Source organism: Microdochium trichocladiopsis (assembly GCF_020744255.1).
Source record: "Microdochium trichocladiopsis strain MPI-CAGE-CH-0230 chromosome Unknown B0I36scaffold_2, whole genome shotgun sequence".
NCBI lineage: Eukaryota > Fungi > Ascomycota > Sordariomycetes > Xylariales > Microdochiaceae > Microdochium > Microdochium trichocladiopsis.
The window spans coordinates 283115-309676 of NW_025763545.1; the positions used below are offsets into that span (position 1 = coordinate 283115).

General features: G+C 55.5%; 10 protein-coding genes across 10 annotated transcripts; 3 read left to right on the forward strand and 7 right to left on the reverse strand.

Annotated features, from left to right (window-relative positions):
• Window positions 1-1688: 1688 nt before the first annotated feature.
• On the reverse strand, window positions 1689-2846 carry B0I36DRAFT_402654 (uncharacterized protein; the record flags this gene model as incomplete). The annotated part of the gene is made up of 1 exon (XM_046161734.1): window positions 1689-2846. A coding segment is annotated over one exon (1158 nt), but the record flags the coding sequence as incomplete, so codon positions are not given.
• A 657-nt stretch (window positions 2847-3503) lies between these two features.
• Window positions 3504-4121, reverse strand: B0I36DRAFT_358870 (uncharacterized protein; the record flags this gene model as incomplete). The annotated part of the gene is made up of 1 exon (XM_046158035.1): window positions 3504-4121. The coding sequence occupies one exon, from the start codon at window positions 4119-4121 to the stop codon at window positions 3504-3506; it is 618 nt and encodes a 205-aa protein (XP_046016245.1).
• A 1566-nt stretch (window positions 4122-5687) lies between these two features.
• Window positions 5688-6785, reverse strand: B0I36DRAFT_62041 (uncharacterized protein). The gene is made up of 2 exons (XM_046163104.1): window positions 5976-6785; window positions 5688-5884 (listed from the first exon to the last, which is right to left on the reverse strand). The coding sequence occupies exons 1-2, from the start codon at window positions 6644-6646 to the stop codon at window positions 5866-5868; spliced, it is 690 nt and encodes a 229-aa protein (XP_046016246.1). The 5' UTR covers window positions 6647-6785; the 3' UTR covers window positions 5688-5865.
• Window positions 6786-7658: 873 nt separating this feature from the next.
• Window positions 7659-9119, forward strand: B0I36DRAFT_62052 (uncharacterized protein). Its single transcript, XM_046163105.1, has 4 exons — window positions 7659-8114; window positions 8278-8354; window positions 8701-8915; window positions 8989-9119. The coding sequence occupies exons 1-4, from the start codon at window positions 7726-7728 to the stop codon at window positions 9055-9057; spliced, it is 750 nt and encodes a 249-aa protein (XP_046016247.1). The 5' UTR covers window positions 7659-7725; the 3' UTR covers window positions 9058-9119.
• B0I36DRAFT_62074 (uncharacterized protein) lies at window positions 9058-9843 on the reverse strand. Its single transcript, XM_046163106.1, has one exon. The coding sequence runs from the start codon at window positions 9685-9687 to the stop codon at window positions 9181-9183; it is 507 nt and encodes a 168-aa protein (XP_046016248.1). The 5' UTR covers window positions 9688-9843; the 3' UTR covers window positions 9058-9180.
• A 2338-nt stretch (window positions 9844-12181) lies between these two features.
• Window positions 12182-14702, reverse strand: B0I36DRAFT_62089 (fumble-domain-containing protein). The gene is made up of 3 exons (XM_046163107.1): window positions 13852-14702; window positions 13311-13753; window positions 12182-13232 (listed from the first exon to the last, which is right to left on the reverse strand). The coding sequence occupies exons 1-3, from the start codon at window positions 14516-14518 to the stop codon at window positions 12486-12488; spliced, it is 1857 nt and encodes a 618-aa protein (XP_046016249.1). The 5' UTR covers window positions 14519-14702; the 3' UTR covers window positions 12182-12485.
• A 712-nt stretch (window positions 14703-15414) lies between these two features.
• Window positions 15415-16866, reverse strand: B0I36DRAFT_345293 (uncharacterized protein; the record flags this gene model as incomplete). The annotated part of the gene is made up of 3 exons (XM_046156344.1): window positions 15415-16139; window positions 16207-16624; window positions 16690-16866. 3 exons carry the CDS (start codon window positions 16864-16866, stop codon window positions 15415-15417), a joined length of 1320 nt encoding a protein of 439 aa, XP_046016250.1.
• Window positions 16867-21459: 4593 nt separating this feature from the next.
• On the forward strand, window positions 21460-22478 carry B0I36DRAFT_313392 (Redoxin). The gene is made up of 3 exons (XM_046152613.1): window positions 21460-21665; window positions 21778-21980; window positions 22105-22478. Exons 1-3 carry the CDS (start codon window positions 21542-21544, stop codon window positions 22276-22278), a joined length of 501 nt encoding a protein of 166 aa, XP_046016251.1. The 5' UTR covers window positions 21460-21541; the 3' UTR covers window positions 22279-22478.
• Window positions 22479-22766: 288 nt separating this feature from the next.
• On the reverse strand, window positions 22767-24337 carry B0I36DRAFT_313397 (ribosomal protein L24e). The gene is made up of 3 exons (XM_046152614.1): window positions 24174-24337; window positions 23685-23828; window positions 22767-23522 (listed from the first exon to the last, which is right to left on the reverse strand). Exons 1-3 carry the CDS (start codon window positions 24222-24224, stop codon window positions 23241-23243), a joined length of 477 nt encoding a protein of 158 aa, XP_046016252.1. The 5' UTR covers window positions 24225-24337; the 3' UTR covers window positions 22767-23240.
• Window positions 24338-24529: 192 nt separating this feature from the next.
• B0I36DRAFT_427851 (adenosine deaminase/editase) lies at window positions 24530-26266 on the forward strand. Its single transcript, XM_046162437.1, has 2 exons — window positions 24530-24807; window positions 24867-26266. The coding sequence occupies exons 1-2, from the start codon at window positions 24641-24643 to the stop codon at window positions 26140-26142; spliced, it is 1443 nt and encodes a 480-aa protein (XP_046016253.1). The 5' UTR covers window positions 24530-24640; the 3' UTR covers window positions 26143-26266.
• The last annotated feature ends 296 nt before the right edge of the window (window positions 26267-26562 follow it).

Sequence of the window (26562 nt, forward strand, 5' to 3'; positions counted from 1 at the left end):
ACATCCCTTGGGGCCCCAACTATCCGGCTCCAAATGTGCCGCTTTGCCGTGGTGGGCGGTCCCTTGCGCTACTCACGGCAATGAAATATCAGGCTGGGACATTACAGTCAACGGGGCATGTGTCCCAGCGCCAAAGTGCTTGTTCAGCTGGCCCACGAGACTGGGCGTGAAGGGTGAGGTGAGGGCCGTTGTGGAGATGCGCCAACGGAGATAGGTCCGAGTCCGCGATGCTGCGCCCTCGGGTTCTGTCTCGGATGCATCTTTGTTCCCAAGCATCAGCCAACCAGACTGGCCGGGAAGAGGCCCGGTGCGGACGCAAGGAGGATGCCAGGGAGCATTCCGAGCCCAACATTGATGTCTCGTCTATGTGCCGTCCGCTAGGCATTCTCCGACCCCCATCGTGTCATGTTCCCATCGCGGCATGTTCATGACGGCATAACACGACTGGAAGACCCGCTGAACAGAGACAAGGGACCACAGCTGACTGCTCCCGATGTTGATCTTGTGGCAGGGCCCCGCTTGTGACGAGTGGTCTCTGCTGATTTGGGGACGTTGCTTTTTCTTCTTTTGCTTTTCTTTCTTGGCGATTGCGCAGTTGGGCGGGGTCCATTCTGCATGCTTGTCTCGAAAATGCGCAACGCTTGATTTTAACCTGGACTGCCAAGTCTCTGGTGTGGAATCGAGGCAAGGGAGCGATTTGCAAGCTATCACGACGTGGCTTGTGGCCATGAGGACCACCGGAAACTATTCCGCTTGACTCCAGGGTCGCCGGTACGAGCCGTGCCGGCCCTCATCCAAGAGGACTTGGGAGGCGCCCAAACACATCAGCCGAGTTGGTACCCTCATCGCGAAGGTGCTTGCAGTGGTCTGCTGGAGAAATGAAATTGGCGCGCTGCTTTTTGAACTCTGCCCGATCTGGAGCGCAAGCCTCATAGTAGCGAAAGAGAAGCCTGCTGTCGCAATCTCGAGGGATGCCTCTTCTGTATTGTTGTTGGCTATACTACAAGCATAGATCTGGCGGAACTGGTGAAAAGCGTCCATCGTTGCCAAATATATGATACCGCAGGTTGTTATGGCGTGCTGAAACATCTGTATCTGGCAGCGTCCCCTCGGCCAGAGCTGCAAGGAACTCGTCATCCGTATCAGAGATGACCCGGCTGCACAGTGGCATTGCCTTGAGGCTTGACGCAGCCTCAAAAAACAAGTTCTCATCTAGTATCCACGTCTCCTCCCATACGTTAGCTGGAGGAGTGTTGTCGAAACTGTAAGTGATTCCCCTGTAACAGCCATAGTCGATTGCTGCATCGCTGGTGTGAGCCGGCGATCTATTCTGCCGTGCGTGGTCGACCGGGACGTCAGTACCAAGATTGTCGGCAAGGCCGGACTTCGATGCGACTGAGCAGGGAGTCTGCACAAATCTCGCCAGTGGACGGACGGAGCAATGACGATGTTGAGGCCATGGGATGACGCATACTGTCGGGGAGTGGTTGGCAAAAACGCAATGGTCTATATGCTGGGCGCCGCCATAGCACTCATGGTTGAGTATGTGTCGATGTTGGGGGTAGGGATCATCCGCAGTTGGACAAAGGAGCGGAAAGGCACATTTGCAAGGAGGCTGCCATGAGACGTGATGATTAGTCTGGAAAAACCCTGAGTGTCTGGAGACGAAGCCGTGGGGACATGAGTATTCAGGGGCCAATACTCACGAGGGACGGAGCAACTGCTACGGAACTTCCGGGGCTGTTGAACACGGACTCGTGGTCACTATCGAGCTCGTCCCAAAAGGTGTCATCGCTAGTCTCCGATCCCAGGTATTTCGACGTCTTCGTCGTGTCATCCAGTGCGTCCCAGAATAGTCGCTTGGCCGCGGCCCGTGGATGGGAGCATAAAACAAGCCGGAGGGCATTCTTGAGGGGTGGAGACAAGGATCGCTTTCCCCTCAGCACCATCATCAGATGAACCTCAAAGAGTTGCTGCTTGCGATTGTTGTCGATTTCTGAGAACTCGGACAGCTCCTGCGTGGAGAGCAATGCAAACTTGGCGGATGCGGGTGATTCGATAGACTGCAAGAGCACATGAGACATATTCTTGCGCCCGACGGTCAACTGGCTTGCAATGATTGTACATATCCGGCCATCTGATGCTTCTCGGGTGGGGACCCAGCAGATCTGGTCCATAGGCACTTGAAGTTGTGTTGACGTTGTGAGGTCTGCCGCCAACAGAGTCTCGACGGGGGTTGCTTGAAGCGGCGTTCGGTCGTGTTTCTTGACGGGCGGGTCGTTCTGTCTCGCTGGCTGTTGTCGGAACGGGACCCAAATGGGCACTCGATCCAAAGCCGAGTCTGCTGGGACGAGTACTCCATGGGCTTCCGTCAAATATGGTCTTGAGTCATGGCGGTCTTCGAGGCTACCCGCGCTGTCAAGAAATCTTGGCTCGCCCTTGTTCACCCCCGCCAACGGTCGTATTATTGGAGGGCTGGAAGTGGCACTCAGGTTCCGTGCAGGACATTGAACCATAACATTACCAGCAGGCCAGAAGTAGTCGCGAACAGAAATGTGGTAGATTGCCATATTCTGTAACAGAAGCTGGGGAGAGAGAAAAAGGCGGTTGCCAGAAGAAGTATCGCCAGCTAAGGGATGAAAGCCTCGCCCAAAGAGCGACCAGTGGAAGGCTTTATGCATGCCATTGTTTAGCAACGTCGTCAAAAAAACAAGCAAGGGGTTCAGGTTGCAAAATATGAGGCCGCCATCATCAATTCTCTTGCCCTGGCTTCTGCAAGGAGTCGTCGCTGTCGAAGTCCAGAAAAAGCAAGTATACGGCGAATGGTACGAACCGACTCGAGCAGCATTTTTGGTCGTCCCGGCTAGCATACATGCCTAAGGAGTGGGTGGCGTAGCCTGTGTGGGCGTCAACTATATTTTACAAAACTTGTACTGTGCTGAGTGCCCAACTCTATCTCCAAGGGTTTGGTCGGGTGTCTTGCAGTACTGGTATTCTCGTCACAAGATTGTGGACTCGCTCAGCTGGAACTGACACACAATCAAGCTCCGCATTCCGGGCAGAAGTCAAGAGCTCTGATGGGTGTGCATCAAGGTTGCATAAACTCGCGACAAAGCTGGACGACGACGTTTGCGTCATGGTCTTCATTGCAACACTTCTAGATATTTCCTCCATGTATTCCGTTTCAATGCTGATGACATCACAACAATCCGCATGATGGCCGGGACTTGGAGTACCACCGGCATACCTGATCAGGAGCGACTGTAGAAACTTTACCAGTCGTCGGCAGGCGTCGTTCTTCACGGTGGACACGAAGGCAAGCTCTTGTTGGCGGCGAATATTGCTGCGTGTGGAGTGAAGTGCCCATGCCCCCAAGCATACTTGTTTGCGGTGCCTGGCTTGCTGTGTTGCCGGAGGGCCGTTGCTTGCCTGGCGAGAACGAGTTTCAGGCCTTGCTGGGGATTGCCCCTGCTGGAGACAAGTTGTGTTCAGTTGGTAGACAATCATTGAGATTTGTTTTCTGTGGATGGGCCTGTTTTGTTCGACTCCTGCTCTTTCTGGTCTTTCCGAAGTAGCACTTTGGCCACCCATTCTTCGACTTCTCGTTCCGCTTCCTCGTCAGTCCGGCCACCAGCTGGCCCGAACTGTCTGCGTGCCATGCTTCGTAGGTCGTCGATGCCCGAGATATCGAAGCCCCAGGCGATACCACCAGTCAGCATGATTCCGAAGCCCACGACGTTCAAGGTGGCAAGGCCAAGGGCCTCGACTGCGATCAGAGAGCCATCAGAGTCGACCTTGTCCACAGGACGGTTGCTCTGGGTGTAAAAGTGCGGCCTGGTTATGCGGAGCTTCCTGGAGACCGCGCGTCGGGTGATGAGGGTGGAGAGCGCCAGGAAAGAAGCGCCCGCCGCGAAGAGCCCAAGCTGGGACAGTGACCGCTGCGAGAAGAACGGGGACTTGGTTCGTGGAGGAAGCTGTGCCACTGTGTTTTCGGGTTTGTCGGTCCGGGGGGAAGGCTGCTGCGTCGGAACAGGCGTGGCTTGAGCCGAGGGTGCAGCGGAAGGGCCATTGCCAGGCGGCTTGTCGTCCGCCATGGTCATGGTGGTGCCGAAGGACCACATTGTGGGCGCATGTGCAGGTGCAGAGGCTGCGTTGATGGTGAGAAGATGTGGGCTGGTCTGCCCATCGCGGGTGGGAGAGGGCAGAAGGGAAGGCTATCGTTTTCGGTGCAAGGGTCCACACGGGGAACCTGGCAGGAGCGGATCCACTAACCCTGCATTCTTCCAATCGGCAACGATGCTCCAGGTCGCCGCCGTTCACAAATAACCCAGCATTTGCAAGCGTTCCATGCATGCCATCTTCCTTGGACTTCTCGTGGGCTTTGTGCAGTTCCCAACCCCCTCCCCTCCCTTCTCTGTGTGCCATCACCGCTCAACAGTAACCCTGCCCGACATGGATTGAATTCGGTAGCGCAGTCTGTAACAGAAGAAGCAAAAGCATCATCTAGCGATAGGTTCGGGTGCTTTCCTATCGCCCTTCCTACCCATGGTTAGAAGGCCCAGTACCGTTTCCTGCGCGGCCGATCGGCTCACATTTTAGGACAGGAGAAGTACCGGAACTATCCCGCCGACTTAGGGGACCTGCAGTCAAATGTTAGAGACATCGGCACAGGACCGGCGACACACACACAATGTCATGGTGGCTGCAGCTGATCTGTCGGTAACTGCTCACGTGCAGCCATCCCTTCGTTGGTCAAGCTGGCCCAACCACTGAGTACACCAAGATTGGCCAGCCGAGCGGACAAGTGTAACAGTGCCGGGGCCATCCCTCGACAATCGTTGGCTATGGCTTGGCAGTGATTTCTCACCGGTTTCATTCCGTCAAGTATAAGAAGGTCCACCACGGTCCCGTGGATGCAGTCCAAACAGCCTTCTGTCTGTTCCGCACCAGACACCCTTTCTGCCGAGGACTCGCTGCACTAGCACAAGCCAGGCTTCCACGACGACCTTGCAAGTTCCACTTGAGACTCTCCTGCGGCTGATCTATTGTGGCGGAGCCAGCACCAGGAACCGTCCCTGTGCCAGCATGACGCTATACTGGCAAAGCCAATAGCAGGGCAGCTAGACCTTCGGCACAGCATACCACCCATCACGATACAGTGCAGATATCCACAGGCTCCTATCCACAGTACGCAACAGCTCTCACTGAAACGCACAGGGAGGGGTCGTGGTTGAAGCTACGGTTGGACGGTACTTGGAGCCCTCCTTGGGAATCACAAGCAAACGCCAGAGGATGTGTGTGTGGCATTCAATCAAAACACAGACCAGGGCTAGACAATGGCCTTGTTAGGTGGCACGAACCGGCTTTGTCTCCGGATTGCTTTTTCAGACTGCGCGGCCGCCGTGAGCCACTGCAATACGCCCCTTCCGCTCCGCGGTCTTGCCATGCCGATGTCTTTGCCCCGCCGGAGCTACCTCTGGCTTCAGAACTTGCTGAAGATATCTATTTGACCTTTCATCAAATTCTCGTCTTAATGCGTGAAAAGTACACACCCTCGAGCCGCCAGCGCACTGTTGTTAAGGGTCAGCCTTGCTATATTTCACAGTCACACCGAAGCTCAGAGGGGTGAAGTTCAGCAAGGAGTTGGATTATTGTTCTCGACTATTTATGCAGGACCGACAGATTTTTCAAGACGAAGAGCTGAGGGTTCGCAGTTCTTAGTGTCTAGTCGAGGTTGCGAGCGCTATTTCCACACTCCGCTCAGGAACTCGTGGAGGAGCTGGCTCGCTTTGTTGCACATTCCTCGGCAAAATCGCGACTGGTTCCATCGTGTGTGATCGCCCCGCTCAGAGAGACTAGACTGCGTCATCCCTGTGGAACATCGCTGCAATGCCGAAGTTTAGTAGGCATGTATGGTACTTTTGGGGGTGGATCGAAGCCGGCAATGTCGAGTTGTCTAGAGAGGCGCCACTCACCTCCGCGCAGCGAGCAGCTGTGCACGAAGTTCGGCACGATCAGATGGTCCCATGAGGGTAAGCCTGCGCGATTCCGGGGAGTCGTTGATGAATGTGTCCTTCCACTCTGTGCTGGCCAATGTTTCCCGGTATTCCTCCCAGAAGTCGATCCGATCGGGCATCATCACCTCCAGAAGACGAATAGCCAGTTGAAGGCATGGCCGTAGACTTTCAAGCTTGACTTCTCGCCAATAGTCTTCCGCCTTGGCATTATCCTGCTCGCTATCATACGGTATCAACTCCACGATGCGAACAGGGGATCGTGCGTCGTGGTTCCTCAACTCCATGATAGTTGCCAGTGCATCAAGGATGTGTTGGATTGGCTTCTGTAAAAACTTGGCTGGGACGGTTCTCTGGGGCGGTGATGAAACTGCTGCGTAAGCGAGGACAACTTCTCTCGCGAATTTCGACCATAGAGTCTTGCGCTCGGCAGTCAGGCAGCTGCTTCGAATGGCCTGGTGGCGTGCTTCATAGAACGACTGGATGACGGTCGATGTCGCGATGCCGTTGAGAGGCAGCGATACTGGCCCAGTGTAGATGTTGAAGTCGCCGATGTCTGGAGCTGGGGGGTTCTCATCGAGGCAGCGGATGATGACGGTCAAGAATTCCGTGTATCCCGTGAGCTTACTCATGTTTCGAACCCGGAGTCACTGAACGGTGCCGTCCTGGACAAACTGCAAGAATGACGTCTGGATGTGTTTTGAGGTTGGTCACTCATAAGTGCAAGTCATCCATAGGGTCCGGGATGCGGTTAGGATTTGGTATTTCGCTGATCCATCTGATTAACTACTCCCAACGGCCTATTTACACAAACCGCCGGCACCCGTACACATTGAGGGACCGGCAGCAAGTTCGAGAGCCTTGGCCCCGTCCGTCCCCTGGACACCGGGTTGCGGGTCCTGGATGAATTTCAAGACACTGAAGAAACGCCACAAAAGCTCAGGCGTCTCCTCCAGTCCACGAAGAGAGCATTACTGCGTCCAAGTATGCATGGCGGGGCACGTCGGTCCTGCATGGGACGTGAACCCTGCAGACTGCTGTAAATGCTAGAGCCACATGGTGACTTGTCATCCGTTCTGTAGCCCACCCAGTGTGACGCAATGCGATTTCCGGACTGGTGGTGTTCCAGCCAGGAGGCTGCATGGCAGACAGTGGGGACCTCGCCGGAAACCAGTCCACCAACAGGGATCTCATGATATAGATCCCCGGCAGACTGGCTCAGTGAGTGGTCCATCTCTATTTTAGAACCAAGGAGCAGCGGAAGAAAGCGATTGGAGGCTCACAGCGGTCAGAGCTTTTCCAGGACAATGGGCAGAAATCTCCCCAAGTTAGCGGAAACTCATGGCCTCTGCAGGGTGAGATGGTGCGGACAGGATTTGGATGTGCTGTGTTTCGAGGTTCGGGCAGAGGCTTCTTACGGATCCAGGCTAAGGAGACATCCAAGGCACCCAAAACATGCCGGCACTGAGAAGTCCTGGGTCCGCGTTGCTTTTCTGATCGAGGAGAACGGTGGTTGGTTGGCTGATCTGTCTGGACGCGACTTCTGGCTTGACCCGTCAAGATCCTTGCAACCCCACCTTTGTGTGGTCGGTCGCTTGAGAGCCTTATTTCCAGACATGGAGTGCCACCAACCACGTTGCCAACCCCCAGTCACAACAACGAGCGACTCTTGCGAGGTGCCCGACCTGGCGCCAACAGAGCTGCAAGCCACATGGCCAAAGACAAGACATCCAAGAAGACACGCCTGCCCCCGGCCCATGCCTCTCCGTCTCTGGCCCAGGACCCAGCACGCAAGCCCCCCTCATGGCCCGCCTTCAAACCTCGCCTGCCAGTGGCGGACCTCGACGTCGACTTCCCCGTGCCAGCGCTAGCTGACAAGATTGCCCTGGTCCGCAACTTCTGGCCAAAGAGTCTGTGTCGTGGCTACGTCACCTTTGTCGAGAGCCTGCCGTTGGCCCTCACGCCTGGCCGGCCCAAGCGAGGCGAGGCTGTCCGAGTCAACGACCGATTCCAGGTGCAGGATCCCGCTTTCGCACAGCGGCTGTGGCTTGAGACAGGCATCCAAGAGCTCGTCCTCCGCGAGCCCTTCCGTCATCTTTGGTGAGACCACCCTACCCTGCCAACAGCTACTCGACGTGCCGCCTGTGAGTTTTGCATGCTGGCATAACTGCCTGGCCAGCTGTTCAGCCAAGGAAGAAGCACCTCCGTGGCAATCTCTCGGCCTGCGGGGGTCTAAACCTAAGCTGATTCAGATTGTCGTTAGGGGTGGCGAAGTCATCGGACTCAACCCAAACATCAGAGTGTACCGATATTGCAAAGGGCACTTCTTCGACTCTCACTGTGAGTACAACATCTTCTTGTCCTCCCAGAGTCAAGGACTTGGGAGGTTTCAGAGACCATCCTGATGCAATGCTTCGGGGCCTTCATGCCAAGGCGGTCCTATCTTGCTTCCTCTATGTATCCTGGTCATTCCGCTGCTTGTCCCACCCTCGTCAGGTGAAGTCACCGGGCGTGTGCCATCGCATCGTTTTAGGATGCGACCAGTACCAACATGAACGTCCGACGCGCGAGCCAGACGAGCTGTGGGGAGGCACAAAGATGCTCGCAGACCATTACGCCGCCACTTTGTCAAAGTTGGAGGTTTGGAACCGCTATTGAATATTAAGCTGACGCGTCCAACCGCCAGACGACGATGCCAACGTGGTCACCTTGAAACAAGAGGCTGGCGTCGAGACTACAGGCAAGACAACTTGGACCATGCTGTTATACCTGACGGACGACTGTGTGGGCGGCGAGACTGTCTTCTTCCCGCACGACCGCGAGGTCGAGAAGGAGGCCATCGCCATCTCACCAGAGGCCGGTATGCTCTTGCTCCACAAGCACGGGGACGACTGTCTTTTGGTATGTGTACAGTGTCGTTGCCCCTCCACGTCTGTACACGATTCTCATGACTAATTTGCGGGTTTGACTGCAGCACGCCGGCCGCGAGGTCCAACAGGGAGTCAAATGGATCCTTCGGACGGACCTGGTCGTGCGCCGATGAAGCAATGTTACGTTACTCTACCGCCGGCCAGCGCGACACGGTTCTGTTGGTGACCGTTTTGAGGTTACTATTTACACACGGTTCTCATCTGGCCGGGTGTCCCCGATTTGCATGGAACGTCAATTAACGGCGACTGCTGATGACAGGCCCAGTTGCGATCGTCGCGTGTGCTTCCGCCTGTGCCTCCGCGCCCGTGTCTGGCGGGTTGCCACAGAGTGGCTGCCCGTTGGTTTGGTGCCTCAAAGTGTCGCTAACATGCATGCAACCTGGATCGCTGGTATCTTGAGATGCTCGGCAAGAACGGGTGCCGTCGTCCCCAAGCTCGGACACGAGGTCAAGGATTCCAAGGCTTTCTTTCCGTCGGACGGAAGATGCTGCCCGGGCAGCAGACTTGACCGCAGAGACCCACGCAAGCCAGTTGCGAGTATCTTGCGCGCCTGTGCCACTTGCTGAAGGCTGGCGAGGCTGGCTGGGTAGTCGCCTGGGCATTGGGAAGCGTCGGCAAGATCCGAGAGACAAGAAGACCCTAAGAGAAAGAAGGGGTCGCTGTGATATGCGGGGGAGCTCCACTTCGGAAGATCTGCTCCGGTGGCGGCGGCTGGGAGCCAGGGATCCATCCATCCATCCCATGTACCACAGACACCCTGTACAGAGCCTCACCGGTCCCTAGGAGGACATGGAGATATCCGAAGGTCCAATCGGACCAGATCATGCACGTATTCTGCGTGTTTCATCGGACCTTGATCAAGGCGCGGGAGATCGACTTCGCAGGCGTTTGATCGATCGAGTCGCGAATGGACCTTGTCCTCAACGGCGCGATCGACACTGGGTTCCCTGGCTCACGTGGCGGCCATCCTTAAATGCCCTTAGCTGCCTGCACAATGGTAGCCCTGTCATGAGGTCTAATTACGCTATGCGTTAAAAATAGTCTTGGCGGCAGCATGGCCCTTAGATACCATATTAATGATACATATCATAGACCCAGGCAACCTCGCATACCTTGTCACAGATCCGCAAAAGCCACCTATCCAGACTATATCATTTGTATGTTTTCTTTTTCTTCCTGCGTACTCCCTTTTGTGACTCTCAGCTTCGCAATCACGGAAGCGAAACACTCGCCAGCACGTGCGGAAAGTGCGGAACACATATCTATCTGAACATGGGGCTGCTGTCAACGTGCCTCGGCTCACAAGGTTGCTACCTGGTCTGTCTGTCTGTCTGTCTGACCCACGATGCAGCTCGAGCTTCCTGCATGCAGGCCGTACCATCCTGGAGCACAGAGAACACACTCCCGCTTTCTACATCTTCGCGTTGCGCAGAAAGGAAGGTAGCAAAGGAATTCTCGCACTATGTGGGCGCACAACTTCACGAGGCAAAACACACTTGGTATGGATATCGAGTTGACCGGCCTTTCGAGGTCCTTGATGCTACATCTCGAATATGTTGACGTGAATAAACCACCAGTGAAGCAGGTGGCGGAAAAGGAGGGAGTGAGACATGTCACTTGATATTGCGATGTGGTAATTGTTGCTAATACCCTTTATTAATTCTTTTCATCTGTGTGAGTTGGCAGTGCGTATCAGAAGTCCTATCTCCGCGGGGCCTGCACTCTTCTAACGCGTGGAATTACACACAAAGGGCCAAGGCGTGTCTCTAGCTAGTCCATTTTCTTGATGACCAGTTCCGGATGGTTGTGAGGCCAATTTGTATTGACAGAGTATTGTGTAGAATGGATTTAATTTTCAGGTTTATGGTTCCGTTCAGGTTAGGACAATATCTACGGATGGTTCGTGGGCCTGTCTGGCTGTCTTTACTCAACTTCCCATGTGTAGTTTAATCTTGTCGTTGTTGTCATTGCTAAAAACTCTCTATTCATGGATTTCATGGTGTTTCAATGGGGTTTCGATGAACGTGCAGAAACATGAGTGAATTGAGGCCCTTGTTTTTGTCTATCAAAAGATGAGCAAGAAGTGCAAAGTATACCTGTACCTATGCAAAAATGTAATTCTGGCAACCATCATGGTAAGGCATATCTCGCCTGGCATATATGGCAACCAATCACACTGGAGTGATGCACGCTGGCTCTAAAGAGACCTTGGTCACCAGTTATAATGTAGAAGCGAACTGAGAAATAGAAAAGAAAGGGAGATCAAGTAGCATGAAATCAGTCTCAATAAACTTTGTTGCTATTTTCAATTTCTTTTGATCTTGGCTCTTTTATCAATCCATTCAACCCTTCTCCCAGTTTCCAGGCCACCACTTTGTATGAAAACCTCCGCATCACCACCTCCCTGGTTTCTTGAATATTTTCCATGTAGACATGAGTCTAGGAAATAGAAGAAATATACTAGTTTTCACCGTTTCCCCCTTCCTCTTCAAAATGACAAATCTTGCTAACCTCATATAAACTCTTGTCAATCTGTTCACTCACCTTTGGCCAGACAGATGCATATCACGTGGATCTCAATATATATATCTGTCGTGCCAAAACACCCTCATTGCGGCAATTCGAAACAAGCCGACAGCTTTACCACAGCATAACTCGCAGGACGGGCACAAAAGCATCTCAATGGCACGTAATCTGGGCCCCTTGACACCCTCTGAAATGAAGCAGGCTGTGAATTCCAAAGGCATGGGCACTCACCTCCTGTGCAGTTGTCAGTCTTGCCAGTCTTGCCAGTCTTGCCAGTCTTGCTTTATTGCCGTCTTGCCGCCTTGGACATCTTTCTTCTCTTTCTTCTCCCCCCCCCTCCCCCCCCCGTCATTTCACGGCCCTGTCACTTTCTTGTCTCCACGCACCGCGCCTCTGCCACGGGATATGGGACGGCTATGGCATTGTTCACCTCTTGTTCTCTCTAAGAACTCCACGACTCACGCCTAGCGAGAGGTACGCGAGTGTACTTACAAAGCCCACGCCGGCCTGTGCCTAAGAGCTGTGACTCTACGGGCGGCGCGAAGAACTGGGCGGGATATTGATCAGCCATTGTCATTACACTCATCCCCAGGGGGGGGGGGGCTATGATATCTCCTGTCGCTAATGAATGATGCTGCGGGTTTTCTGGTTTTTGTTTCTTCCAAGCTTAACCCGATCCCCTTTCATGCACATTTTGTTTTCTCTCAGCTGCGACAAGCGGAAATTTACTCTAGATTCGTCTGGGACAGGAGAAAATGAATCATGCATCTCAAGTTGGCAAGAGAAACAACTAATGGGTATCCAATTCGCTTGTTTGTCTCTACTAGCATATACCGCGCCCCCTAACAATTGCTTACAATTCGTTGCTTGGGTGTCCCCCAGAACACAGAAATGTCGAGACTCCCTTCCGTTTTGACACGTCGAGCCTGGCAAAAAAACAAGTCCGCCTGTGTTTCCCCATCATCCTGCACGGCTGATCGACGCACAAGCTCATCCACTTTAGGGCCCTCCATATTCACTCAACTGCCTCCTCCACATTCGCGCCGGCTGCCGCCCCCCCGGCCGTCACTCCACCCGAAGAAGAAGAAGAAGCAGCAGCAGCAGCAGCAGCAGCAGCACCAGACGAGCTCGCCGAGTCGCCGCCGCCAGTGGCATCCGTCCTGCCCCGCATCCTCGCCTCCAGCCCCCCCGCCTGGCCTCCTCCTTCCTCGAAGCTGCCCCTCCGGCCCCAGTTGCGGGGCTGCCGCTTGAGAAAGGCGCCCACGGCGCCGAGGTAGCCCTCGTGGCGGAGGAAGTAGGCCTGCTTGGACCCCTTTGACCAGAACTTGATGGCGTACGAGAGCGTGTTCATGGTCTGCGGGTGCCCGCGGATGAAGGAGCCGCCAAAGTAGATGTGGTTGAGGTTGTGCACGCGCGACTGCAGGTACGCGATCTGGCCGATGTTGTTGCTGATGGCGAACAGCAGGGAGCGCGAGATGTCGGCGCTCGAGAAGCGCTTGCCGGACCCGTCGTCGGGCTGCTGGTCGGCGCCGGCCGTGCTCGACTTGAGGGGCGGTGCTGGTGACGGGTATGCCCATTCCTGCGTATCAGTGGTGCTGGTGGTGGTGCTGGCAGCGGCAGGCGGCTGCAGGCTCGCGGGCGCAGGTGCTGGCGTTGGAGACGGGTATGCCCAGTCTTGCGATGTTGCTGCGGGTTGCGGGTGGGATGATGTTTGTGACGGTGGCGTCTCTTGCGGTGTTTGTGTTTCTTGTCGTGATGTGTTCTGCCATGTTGGGTTGGTGTTAGCATCACTGCCTGTTTCAAAGACGCCTTTTCTCGCCTCGAGGGGCCGCCCGCCTACCTGAGTCTCATCTCTATCTGTATAACCTCCACTATCCTCCGCGTCGTTGCCAGCCTCGCGCTTCATCCGGAAGACCTTGCCGAAAGAGCTGGCAATCGTCGTGGTCTTGAGCCCAATCTTGCCGTAGTCGGTGCCGTAGATGTCTCCCACGAGCATGTCAACCTTCGTGTTGTCCCCGTGCGCCGCCATGTCGAGCATCTCGTCAAAGTTCTCGGCGCCCGTCAGCAGCGAGAGGAGCCCCCACAGCGTCCCGCCTCCCAGCGACGTGCCGCCGACGCGCTCATATGTCCGCGGCCCGGACACCTTGAGTATGCTCACGCCCGAGCCAATGTTGACCAGCATGTAAGGGTATATGTTCTCGTCTGGCTCGGCAAAGTGCATCGGGTCCGTCTCCGAGTATGTAAACACCTCGCGAGGGATTTCGGTGATGAAGAAGTCGAGACCTGCAAAGACACACGAAGGGATATCTGGTATAAGCCATGCCGTACCTCTCTCCCAACCTTTCCGAGGCGGCGACAAAGGTATATCAGAACGCACTCACCTATGATCAGGCACTCCATCTCCTCCTCGCGGTGCACATCTATCCCCAGCCGCTTCCGTATCCGGTCGTAGTACTTGTACGAGCCGCCGCCGGTGGCCATGACACACAGGTCCGAGGGCGCCGAGCCATTGAGCGCGAGCTGCTTGTCCTTGAGGTGGTGCATGAACTCTATGCAGTCGTCGATGTGGTCCGTCTCGAAGGACAGGAAGTTGAGCCTGCCGCCGGGCTCCCGCGAGTGCGCCTCGCGGGAGAAGTAGACCAGCTTGGCGAGGGAGCCGCCGATGTCGACGGCAATGTGGCTCACCACGGCCGTGTGGTTCGGCAGGCGGATGTCCTTTGTCTCGTGGAAGCCGCTGCTGCCATTGCTGCCGAGGTGGTGGGCAGGGAGGCCCGGGCTGTCGCCGAGGATCGACGGGGTCGCAGAGGTCGACGTCGTCGCGGCGGGAGTGCCGGGCTCGTTGCCGTCGACGATGAAGGCGCCCTTGACGTTGATGCGGACAGAGCCGGGATGGTGGATGGTGCTGTCAATCTCGGCCGTGTTGGTCGCCGTCCGTGGCCTCCGTATCGCTGCTGTCGCGGCCGCCGGCGGTGTCGCAATGTCGTCGGCGCGGTCGGCTGACGCAGCCTCGGCCTGGTAGGCCTCATCGCGGGGTACTGGTTGGGCCATGGCCGAGGTGAGGAGGAGCAGCAGCAGCAACAGCAACAGCCGCGATGGCTACTGCTAAGTGGTGTTGAGGCTGTCGAGCAGAGCGCGCAATCAAGCCATGCGGGACTGGCGGGAGGAGATCAGAGACATTGTCCACGTTTTTCCCGGGGGGCTCGGCTGGTTGTTCGCTCCAGAGGCTCACTACGTTCAGTCACGGCGGGGTGTTCCGTTGCACGCGAGCGAGCCTGCAGACGTGGTGGAGTAGGGGACCAGGCTAAATGGAGCATCCCCCTCCAATTTGCGGCGCCTCAACCAGTCAACTGATGGTGCTCAGCATCTGTTTCTCGCCATAATACGACTGCTGCAGACGCCGTGGTATTTTCGCCCAGATTCCAATGGCCTGGTATTTTTTTTTCTTTCCTGGTTACAACAATTTATATGTCCTAATTGCCATACCCAATACGAATGGTTTATTAATGATGGTGGTTGAATCAATTTCTCAACCACTTTCGAATTGCTCTTGTGGGGCTCGACACAGATGCCACACTAACACATCCATAACCCCCCAATCTGTTCTACAGCGTCTGTCACTGCGTGCTCAGAAGAACGGACATTGGCGCGTGTTGGGAGTTCTCGCGCCAAGATTCCTTTCACAAAGCGTCATCAAGATTCACAGAAAGCGAGCTCTGGGGGGCCTTGGTTTGCAATTATTGATTATGGACAGAGGAGAGGACCACAGCTGTGAAGCTTGTACGTTTAAAAGAGAGTTCGCCCGAATGACACAAGAAACAACTCCCTCAAGGAAAAACACAACACACTCACTCCATGGGTATAGATAGAAAGGGCAGATAACGACTCCAGAACAAGACACAAAAAATTGAAACACTTGTAAAGGAATGTGACGGGACGGCGGGAGCTCAGAAGAAGTTGCCGCCAGGCACGGCAACAAAGATGGCCGTGAGAATGCCGGCACCGATAACCGCACCGATCAGCGCCTGGACAAAGATGGTATCCTGGATGGTGCGCAGGGCGGGCTCCTGGATCCAGACCTCGCGGTCAAAGACCTTGCGAACCACGTTGCGCTTCTCGTACTTGACGACCCACGGCTCGTCCTCGTAGCTGTTGCTGGAGCTGAACGAGTCAAAGCTCGTCTTGTTGCGGTCAAGCTTGCCCTCTTCCTGGTGCTCCGCGAAGAGTTCCCATGGCCGCACGTGGCGGTGATGCATGCCGTGCAGCACGACACACATGCCCTTGTACGCAGCAATCAGCGTGGCAATGCCAATGACCAGGCCAATGGCAGGAATGGCGCGGTATCCACGGCCGGCCTTGCTCAATGTGAGGACTAGAGCAGCGACGATCGACAAGAGAATCGTGCCAACACCGAGGCCGCGCGCGAAGAAGACACGGGCAGGGTTGCCGTTGCAGATGGTCCAGCGGATAAAGTTGGGGTGGGCCTGGCGCCGAAGGGTGTTCTCAATTGTGCGGGCGACGCTGCGGAAGGCGGACGGGTGGGTAGTGTACGCAAGGGCCGTGAGGAGCACCTTTCGCTCGCGAGCAGACAGGTTCAGCTGTCGTGGGGCGTCCTCCGCGATGTAGGTGGTAATGACACGAACAACCTCGGACCGGAAAGGCTGGATGGTGACTTTGAGACTGTCAGCGAGGCGGCACAACTCGTAAGTCAAACCACACAAGAATATATTTAAACTCACAAGGCTGCTTGACGCCAGCATTCTTGAAAGCATCACTGGCTTTGGTATGCTGCGTGGACGTAGCCGAGTGCGCTCCGGACACAAAGGAGCGGTCGTCGTCGCTGCGAGCGGACCTCGGGGGAGTGCCAAAGGGGTCCTTGTTGTCAATGGCGCCATCACGACCCTTTTCAAAGTCGGTGCCCTTGAAGATGTCGGCCGCCGCCGGCTCCTTCTTCATCCGCTCGGCGGCGTCTTTCTGAAGCTTGGCCACGGTCTCGTCTTCCATCTCTTGAGTCCATTCTCCGGCGAGCGACAGATCTGCCGTGTCGGCCGACATGAACCGCTCCTTGTAGTCCCTGTACCAGAGGAAGAACTGCAAGTTCTCGGCAGAGTGCTCAATGTATACCAAGTAGTTCATAAAGTCCCGGAGTGTGCATGGCTGTAAGAAATGTCAGTTGGTGATACGAGATGACAGCTCAGCTCGTACTGTCTTAGGCAACTTACTGGGCAGGTGCCTCCATTGATGATCTTGTCAAAAGCAAGGGCATCGGGAATGCCAGCCGACGAAGCCGACTGGCCGGAGTGTACTGAGCCCTTCTCATCAAAGGAAGTGGTGCTGTTTCTGAACTGCTGCTTGCCTACATAGGCAGGGCGCCGGTAGTTGAGGGGAAGAAGACCCATGGTGGCGAGTTGTCTCGTTGCTGTAGCATCAAGAGACTTGCTTGTCCAACGCGATCGGCAACAATATAATCCGAGAGAACTCCACGAAACGTGGCGAGATGGAACGCGGCAAGGATGGCTTTTACAGAAGTGGCAGGACGGAAGCAGGCGTGGGCCTGGCGGAGATGAAATACTGCAGACGGGCAGTTCAAGGTTCAGATGTTGCCCACGCTAATCCAGAGGTTATAATCCTACCCTCAGGGCCCTACTGATCAGGCCGGACCTTGTATTGCTAGCCTGGACTGCCTTGGGTCGTCGTGGGTCACGTTCAAGGTTAGTCTGGGCCTGCACGGATACCCTTGTGCAAAGATTGGGTTCGGCTGCTAACTTTACTTTTTGCGGGCGTGATGTCTTAGCCCCGTTGTTGCACAAAGCTTTAGACGCAGAGACCGAAAGGGTAGTCGGGCTGGTGGTGGGTCAACCGGAAGCGCGCTGTGGTCTCAGTTGAGGACGAGAATATGCGGAAGGCAGCCAGTCGGAGGGCAGGGCTGGCCTCTGCAGCGTGGCCTGGATACAGAGATTGCATGGCCTGTCTCTCCACCATGTGCAGTGACTTCGGGAGGCTTAAAGCATGAAGCGAGCTTTACAGGCTGTCGTTGGCTAGCCAGTGCAACACCGTGACTGCCTGTGCCCGCTCCGGCTGCGTGGAGACCAGAGGCCAACGGGCTGTGTGCATTCCAGGGCTCTGGGGCATATGAGATCACCGGCCTAGAGGGCAGTCGTGCCTCAGTATAGAGGAGGGCACGGGTCGTGGCTGCAACTGTGCATCCAACACGGCTGGCTGAACGCCATGGATCGTTCGGCAATGCATGTGGGCTTGACGTAAGTGCAGGTGTGTGTGCGCGAGAGCGTTCAGGGCGACCAGGCGGTCACTCTCTCTCGAGAGAGAGAGATCGAGTGGTGATGAGTGCTGAGTGATGACCGATAGTCTGGCAGCCACCGGGGGCAACCCCTGCAGCGGTGGGTGAGGGTGCGATCCAGGCCGGCGCCATGGCTGGCTGGCAATGTTATGGCATGCTGTGGGCGGAACGACAACCGCTGCGGGTAACAACCCGGCCCAGCGGGCCACACTGCTCGATCGAGGATAGCGAGGTGGGGGGTTCAAGAGTCGAGGCGCCACCGAACTCAAATGCGCATGCCCAGCAGCAGCGGCCAGAGCGACGACGACGACGCTCCAAGAGGTGGCCCATCCAGAGCCGGCTCTCAGGCATCCGTCCGGCCACGGGGGACGCCAGCGCCGGGCGGGAGATTGCAAGAGCCCAGAGGGACCAGCTGGCAATTCGGAGCTGCCGATGTCGAGGTCAATTACGGCTTGCCGCCTTGGTCGCATTGCTCTGTGACAGTGCTGGCATTTCTTTTGTGCCAGCACTTGGATCACGCTCGAGTCCACATACCCTGGCTGTCATCCCATCCTCAAGATCGGCAGCAAGGGGACCCCTGCTGCCCAGATCTACATGCCTGCACTTCGGGCCATTAATGCATCTCGTTATTGCTGTCCGGTTCGGGCGCCGTGCGTCAGATGTTGCTTGTGCTACAGCCAATTTGAGTCGACTCAGCTCACAGCTAGCTGCTCGCTTGCACACGAGGCTGCGCCGGCAGCTTCCGTAATGGCAATTTTGCAAATGCAAAGACCCGGCGCTGCAGCCTCGAAGTGCATGATCCAGACCGACCAGGCAGACACCCTGGCAGCGCAAGGCCAGTGTTCAGTTCAGACCAGCCTGCGCCGTAGGCACTTTTTGTCTCATTTCTTTCTCATCGACAGACTCGGGCTACGGCCCAACTTCAGAGGCATGTCTCCCCGGTTCCCACAGGCTGGACCGGGGACATGCATCATCATTTAGACGGCATAATACCAGAGATGTTCCGCGCGGCAGGATCCGACATCGAACCGCAGCCAAGCACCCGCCCGCCTCCTTCGCGTGACGGCTTTAGAGTTGGATCGGCGTCCGGCCGTTTCGATAGCGGCTCGCACAATAGCGAAACAACCACTCTTGTTCGCTCCCCTCCCCAAGCGAAAACTCTGTTCTCCCTCATTTAGTTTCCGCTCAGGTCGGCCAAGGGTCTCTTGCAGCTCCGCGAATGGGTGTGCGGCCCCCTGCTCAGCTATGCACACTTGCACGGTAAGGCAAGCGACGATTCAGCACCGCAGCGTCGACGCCTGCTACGTAATGCACGCACTGGCGTGCGTAGAACCAAAAGAAAGAAAGATGCCACAGCCATAGCCGCCTATGCTTTGACCTCTTACCGTGCTTCAGGGCGCACGTTGGTTCAGGCACTTAGAGCGGGCTTACTTACTGTACTGTGGAAAGGGAAAGCCGTTGTGAAGAAAAGCCACGCATGATCGTCATCGGAACTCAGTGATAGTTGAGCGGAGAGAACAACCGAGATCGACACGCCCACTCTGTCGGGGCTGAGAAAGTCGGCTCCTCTAAGTTATCCCTCGCGCCGGTAGTGCAAGCGCCAGCCTGAATGGGGCAATTGCATAATGGAGCAAAATGCAAGATAAAGAGGTGCAGTACTCTGTAGAGACGGGGCAACTCGCCTATTTGTGCAACGAAACTTTTACTGACATTAGATTGACTGCATAAGCGTGCTCAACACAGCGCAGCTGAACCAGTGATTGGATGTGGATGGTTGTTAGTGATGCCCGGAAATTGCCTCGGAAGGCGGGAATGCACATCGCTTGAGCGGCACGCATTGACAAGCCGGATCTCGGCTTCCTCAGCCTTCTCGTCGGACCCGAGTCTGTATACATAGTAGCCAGTTGACTACCGCGACTGGTGTTCACTGATTGATTTGATGTAATATCTGCGAATGGAGCAAACACAAGTGTCAGTGTTTGTTAGTCCTGCAGTCCTTCCCCGAAAGTTGTATCAACAGGGAGAGTCATCTCATTCTTCAAAACCTGCCAAAGCTGTTATATAAACTGGCATCGCCGCCAGTCCACACACAATCACCTACCTATTGAGGTTCTTATTAGTCCCTTGGCTCCGCTTAGCGAGGTGGCAGATTAGCTTACCACAACGCACATCATTGTCATGAGGTTTGCATACCAGATCGACCTCAAGGTGGACGACCCGGTGTGGCTCGTCTGAACCTTTAGCTCCCTGGCCGAGATGTGACACTTGCCTAGCCTTGAGCCCTGCCGTCGTGATCCTACTTGTTCAACCGTGCCCTCTCAATCTCGCGACCCCGCTCGCGAGATCATCTTGGGTTATTAGAACAACAACACTGACTTACCATCCCATCGTTTCACGAAGTTGCTGTTACAGGTCAAAAGCTTGGATGCTTCAGAGAGTGTGCTTTCAACCAGGCCAAGAGGGATCCTGGTAGGTTCTCGGCTGGAGGCCCTGGTCGGCTGGGATACGTCGATGAGCGCAGTCAGTCTTCCAGAACGGTCTCCGATAGCTTCCAGTAATTCCAGAATCGCACACTTACACGGGAGAGGCACTCATCGCCGTGCCCGACGCCCATTGTCACCGAGTTTCGCCAGGAACAAAGGAACTACTGACTCTAGTCCCGCAACCAGGGTCCGATCACGCCTGAACCGGTGTCGTCCCGGCGTCACGATAGTCCCGGCACTCGAGGCCTCCGTGGCAGGGATTTGTCAATAGATGTCTGTACTATACTAGGCCCTATGACGGTGGGTAAAGAGGAACCCTGGCTGCGGTCTGGACTTCTGGAACAGTCTGGCCACCTTGCTGTCATTTTCCAACCGTGAGCTGTATTCGTGGGCCTTTTGGGACGTGTCGTGGCATGGCCATGTTGTAAAATTTTGTATCGACAACTGCAATAGATCTGGCTTGGCACGGCCCTGTGGAGATGCTAGCTCACAAGCCCCGATCTGGTGGTGGAGATTGCAAGGCAGAGAGCACTGTGCACGGCCGCCAAATCTTTAAACCTCACCTTTACTGCGTCCGAAGTTAGGATCAGATGGACCAGGGAAAGGCTTGCACGATGCCTGGCTGGCCACTTGTATGCATTGTACACGGCTGAGAGCCTGCGGGGTTTTTTCAACATGAGTCCTTCCCAGGTCGACTTTCTTCCGGATTTGGTGCCAACTGGGCGGGGGACTCGGCATGACAGGTCTTGCAGATGGTCGGAAGGTCTGGGCTCTCCGCCATGCCTGGCCGTGGAAATCTTGACAGGTCGGGAGATCTTCAGTCGAGAGAAGACGCACACATGATGTTGCGAGGTGTCAGGGAGATAACCGGTATCTTTTTTTTCGTGAGGCTTGTCCTGGTAGCACCACGAGCTGGGCAGATCTAGTTTGTGTGTCGCCAAGCTGACCAAACGGTACCTGGCAGGAGCCATGCGCACCCCGCCCGCACTGATCCCCTAGGGGAGCTAGATAGCGCCCCAGCAATTGGACACACTGAGTGGCTGGCGCTGTAGCTGAGCTTGCACCTTTCGAGAACGCGGGGTCCGACAATCACGCAGTCGAGTGCCTCTGTGTCGTAATCAGGCACAACCTGTAGTAGAGCCTGGCCACAAGGGTCCACGGCCTTCGGCTCCGCATCTGGTTCCGATACTCCTCCAGAACCCCTCCATCTCGGTGTATTGACAGCCCCTTCCCTTTGACACTTTAATTTATTGTCAACTTTATCAGACAAAGACGCCAGAAATCAAACACACAATGTCTGCTCTCAAGGTCGGCGACACTTTCCCCGAGGACGTCAAGTTCTCGTATGTGCCTTACACCCCGGACAAGGGCGACGTCACAGCCTGCGGCCTGCCCACGACATATGATGCCAGCAAAGGTGCGCGAGCCACTCCTCCCAACTCCCAGCCCTCACAAGCCCGAAGGGCAATACAGAGTACAAGCAGATCAATCAAACAGTCAGCTGATATCATCTTTCCACAACTATGCAGAGTTCAAGAACAAGAAGGTAGTCCTCGTCTCCGTCCCCGGAGCCTTCACCCCGACGTGCCAGAACCAGCACATCACCGGCTTCATCGGCAAGATCGAGGACCTCAAGAAGTCGGGCGTCGACCAGGTCGTCGTCATCGCCTACAACGACGCCTTTGTCATGAGCGCCTGGGGCAAGGCCAACGCCGTGCACGACGACTACATTGTACGCCTTCTTCTCCGCCTCCGCCTCCCTCACCATTCCTCCCCCCCCTCTTCCCGTCCATTTCTTTTCGTGTTATTCAATTCGCTGATCAAATGGGCACGGCGGTGTTTTCCACAAATCACAGATCTTCGCCTCCGACGACGAGACCAAGTTCAGCACGGCCCTCGGCTGGACCATGGGGCCCCGCACCGCGCGCTACGCCATCGTTGTCGACCACGGCAAGATCACCTACGCCGAGAAGGAGCCCCAAAGGACCCTGGACGTCTCCAGCGTCGAGGCCGTGCTCGCCAAGCTCTAGGGGAATCTTTGTTTCTCTATGTTGAGGTTCTCTCGATTTTGGGTCCTTCTCACATATCGCAACTGTGGCTTCGTCCCCAGAAGCGCCATGATGGGAAGAGAGGGGCGGAAAACTCAGGATCTCCCTTAGAAGGACTAGAAAAACAAAGAAAGACAATTAGAAAAGCCCACGTCAATGAAGAAGTATGGTGATGTATTGTATGAGTGATGCACTTGTCTGAGCGTCCTGCTATCATGGCTTGTGCATAGATGGCAGACTGCGGGTGACTGCGATCGTAACCGACGATCAATATGTGATATGGTGGTTTCTCGCTGTGCACATGGTCGCCGTTACTTTCAAGCATCGCCAATAGCCTTGTTTGAACTCTCGTTATGAGCAATGTCAGATGGGCAGTTCGGTTTGACATGGGATGAATAATATACAATCCAGTCATTACATATTAGGTCATGAACGGGTAAGATCACGATAATCAAACGAAACCGGAGACATTTATATGATGCTTTGTTTTTTTGTTTGTATTGCCGTGTTCCACGAGCGTCCGGCCAGCGGCACATCAACCACTATGCCGACACGCCACGTGGAGAGAGATCTGTCCTGCCTTTGCGTGAATTCGTCATGATGTGGCATTCAAGTCCCGTTCGCCGCTACTCCTTGTATCCCGCCCTGGGGGTAAAACTCCGTGTCGCGACAACAACAAACAAAGCCATCATCTCCTCCCCCAGGGCGTATGCACCTTCATGCAAGAAGACCTTGATTGGTTTTTTGTGTCAAGCAGGAGCTCTCTCAAAGTCTCCCAAGAAATCCATTGTGAACCCGTTTGCTTTATCCCGTTTTGCACCCCATTGTTGTCAGTGAAACAAAAGAAACACCTTGTCCCGATCGCAAAAAAAATGTCTGGTCTTCTTCTTTTTTGGGGAAAAAGATGTGGTATTTCTTCTCATCGAGGCTCATTTTGCTTTGCTTTAGCGGGTGCGGGCCTGGACCTTGGGGGCGGCGCCCTTGGCGCCCTGCTTGCCGACGATGCGGCCGGTCTGGCCCTTGCCAGAGGCGGCCTTGGCCTTCTCGGACTTCTTGGCGGCGGCAGCCTCGGCCTTCTTCTCCTTGGACTCCTTGATGGCAGCCTGGCGGGCGGCGGACCGGGCCTCGGGCCTCATGGAGCGCTTCTCCTTGATGACATCGAGAGAGGCACCGACGATGGCACGCTGGGACTTGACGGTGCGGCGGGTGCGCTTCTTGGCGGCTTCCTGTATGGCGAGAGTGTCATGTCAGTCCACTGCCGTGCTGCGGTAAAAACGCCAATCTCTCTCTCTCTCTCCTCGGGACACAATGAAATGACGTAGAGCAAGCAAGAGCTCTTCAGAGGTCGAGATTGGTATTTTGTAAACGTGTCAGGAAGTGTGTCGTACCTCAGTGATACCCTTGCGGTGCTGTCTGCGGAAGAGGACGGTCCAGGCAATGCGGCGGGGGTTCTTGCGCTGGAGGAAGAGCGACTCGGACTTGCCCCGCTGGAAGCGGAAGATCTTGCTGTCGCCACGGACGAACAGCTTGCCCTGTTTGCAGAAGAAGAATAAAGCCTGTCAGCATACTGAACAGAGGTAGGTCGTGCAACTGCCGATTGGCCTTTCATATCGGACGAGACGTGGGGATGGCGGCATGCATTCGAGACGGCAGTATGGCAAGACGGTCCTCCATCCAAATCACTTCCAGGTTCGTTATCGGCGCCAGAGCAATTCGTTTGTCGTCGCGATCGAGTGGCGGTTTGTATTCATCCACCCCGGCCCGTTCTCTGTGATTGCCAATGCCGCTGCCATACTTCCGTCCGTCATGACATGTGCGCCAACCCCGGTCATCGTCTTCTGCGAAAAAGATTGTCAAAGTCGTCGGGCGTGTCGTACCTTGCCAGGGTAGATTCTCGCACCGGAGAAAGTGTCTTCGTAAGTTCTCATTTTGACGGTTGGTGGGTGAGAACCTCGGTGTCGATAGGTGATGCTGTTGGGGTTAGTTGGCGCGTGTTCCTTTGGGTGAGGGCGGCTTGTTCTGCGGCGGGACTGGGTCAAGACTTGACAATTTCGAAATTTCGAGGTTGTGTGCGCGCGATTGCTCGGTGTGGCTGAAGCGTGCATTTTAGGGTCTCAGGCCGGCGCTGCATCTGTGGCTGAGTGCGCCAACCTAGCGCAGTCTGGAGTGGGTCTCTGCCCGGCCAGGATGTCATTGCCCGAATGTTTCGCTTGGCGCATCTCCAGACTTCAAGGCGAGGATTCACTGCTGACATAAGAGCATCCGTTCACATCATTAACCACGTCCATCGCCCTTCGACACAGCCTGGTGTGGTACAGGATCTCCAGGTTCACGGCATGTCTCTATGACGGTCGACCCAGAGCGCATTGCGCATCTAGTGCAACAAGAATTCCAGAAATTGCCGGCAAAGAGGAGACCTGCCGTTAGAGGAAATGGCTTACACGAATGGGTGCCCCTGAGCGGCATAGTAGCCCAGGCTTCAGATGGCGAGCTATACTGTCTATCCGTGGCGTGAGTATTCTTGGCTCAAGGTCGAACCCCAAAATACAAGTGCTGACTGCTTCGACCAGTACTGGGATGAAATGTCTGCCTTCGAGCAAACTACCTTTGGCCCGGGGCAATGTCATCCACGACTGGCATGCAGAAGTGCTTGCGATCCGGGCATTTAACCGGTTCGTGCTTGACGAATGCAAAAGACTCGCGAGCGAGCCTGATCCTTCCTCGTTGTTCCTATGCCGTCGGGCGAAGAGCATGGTTGCCGCCGATACAGATTGCGGCGACAACGATGCTGTTCTGAAACAGACATGGCATGCTCAGCCATTCACGTGGCGTGAGGACATGACTTTGCACATGTACTGCTCTGAAGCTCCATGCGGTGACGCAAGCATGGAGTTGACAATGGCGGCGCAGGAGGACGCCAGCCCATGGGAGCTCCCAGCTGCGTCTACATCCGCGGACACACCGCATCCGGGCGATTCCACTTGCGACGACAACGACGACCATGGCCTACTACTGGGCCGCGGGTTCTTCAGCCAGCTCGGCGTCGTCCGCCGCAAGCCTTCTCGTGGCGATGCTCCTCCTACATTGTCCAAGTCGTGCTCCGACAAGCTCTCTCTGAAACAGTGCACCTCCTTGCTCAGCAGCATCAGCTCGCTCCTCGTGGATCCGGAGCATGTCTATCTCTCCACGATCATCATGCCCGAAAGTCAGTTCTCTGAGAGTGGCTGTGCGCGGGCTTTCTCGGCAGATTCAGAGCAGGCAGGTCGGATGGCACCGCTGCTCTACTCGTCGCTGTCACTAGTCTCGGGTTCTGCCACCTCCTCATCCAGAAGAGGCGGATACCACTTCCGCACATTCCAGGTGCTCACTGTACCGGCTGATAGCGCCGCGGCAGGCGAGTTTCACTACTCCAAGTGGTCAGTCACAGCACGTGCCGCTGCCGCCGCAGCAGATACACCTACAGCGCCCAAAATCGCAGCGTCCAACCTCGCAGTCGCCTGGACCCGGTCGGGCTTGGAGGAAGGCACCCTTGGAGGTGTGCTGCAGGGCCGCAAGCAGTTCGACGCCCGTGGCGCAAGCTTCACTTCGAGGAAAAGAATGTGGTCTCTGGCAGCTGAAATTGCTGATATACTGTTGGATAGCGAGAGCACCGCCGGTGACGCTTCAGGGGAACAACCGTCTGCCGCACAGGAACTGCGAGCCGTCCTGCAGGGAAGCCGGTCCTATGACGAGGTCAAGCAATCCCCGATGCTGGCCGCCAGGAGGAGTGCCAAGGACGTAGCCAAGAAGGATGCTCTGAAGGGCTGGGTCAGGAACAGTGGCGATGAGGAATTCGATCTTGCGTGACGCGCGAAGATGCACAACGGCATACATGTAGAGTCAGTGAAGGGCCGACTTGGAGCAGATAGTACGTTTTCAATCGTGCACGGCACGGGCATACATAGCATTAAGAACAAACGAAGAACCCAACAACCCAGGAGATCATTATTTTGTATGCCCAGAACTCCGTGTGTTTTCCTTTTGTCCTACGAATCAAAACAAATTGCCCCGAAAGATTTTGTGGAAAGTTTCTCGCTTTTTTTTTGTTCTTCTTATTTTTGATTCACATGAGAAATTGGTATCTTTTCTCACTGATGGCAATGAAGTCATCGATATCAACGTGCCGAGAATGAAGCTCTCGCTCCACTTCAGCTCTCGTGTCCATATGTGGCTGTGGTCCTGCGGCCCATGCCTGTCCGGCTTCGAAATGTCCGTGATCGTCTCGTG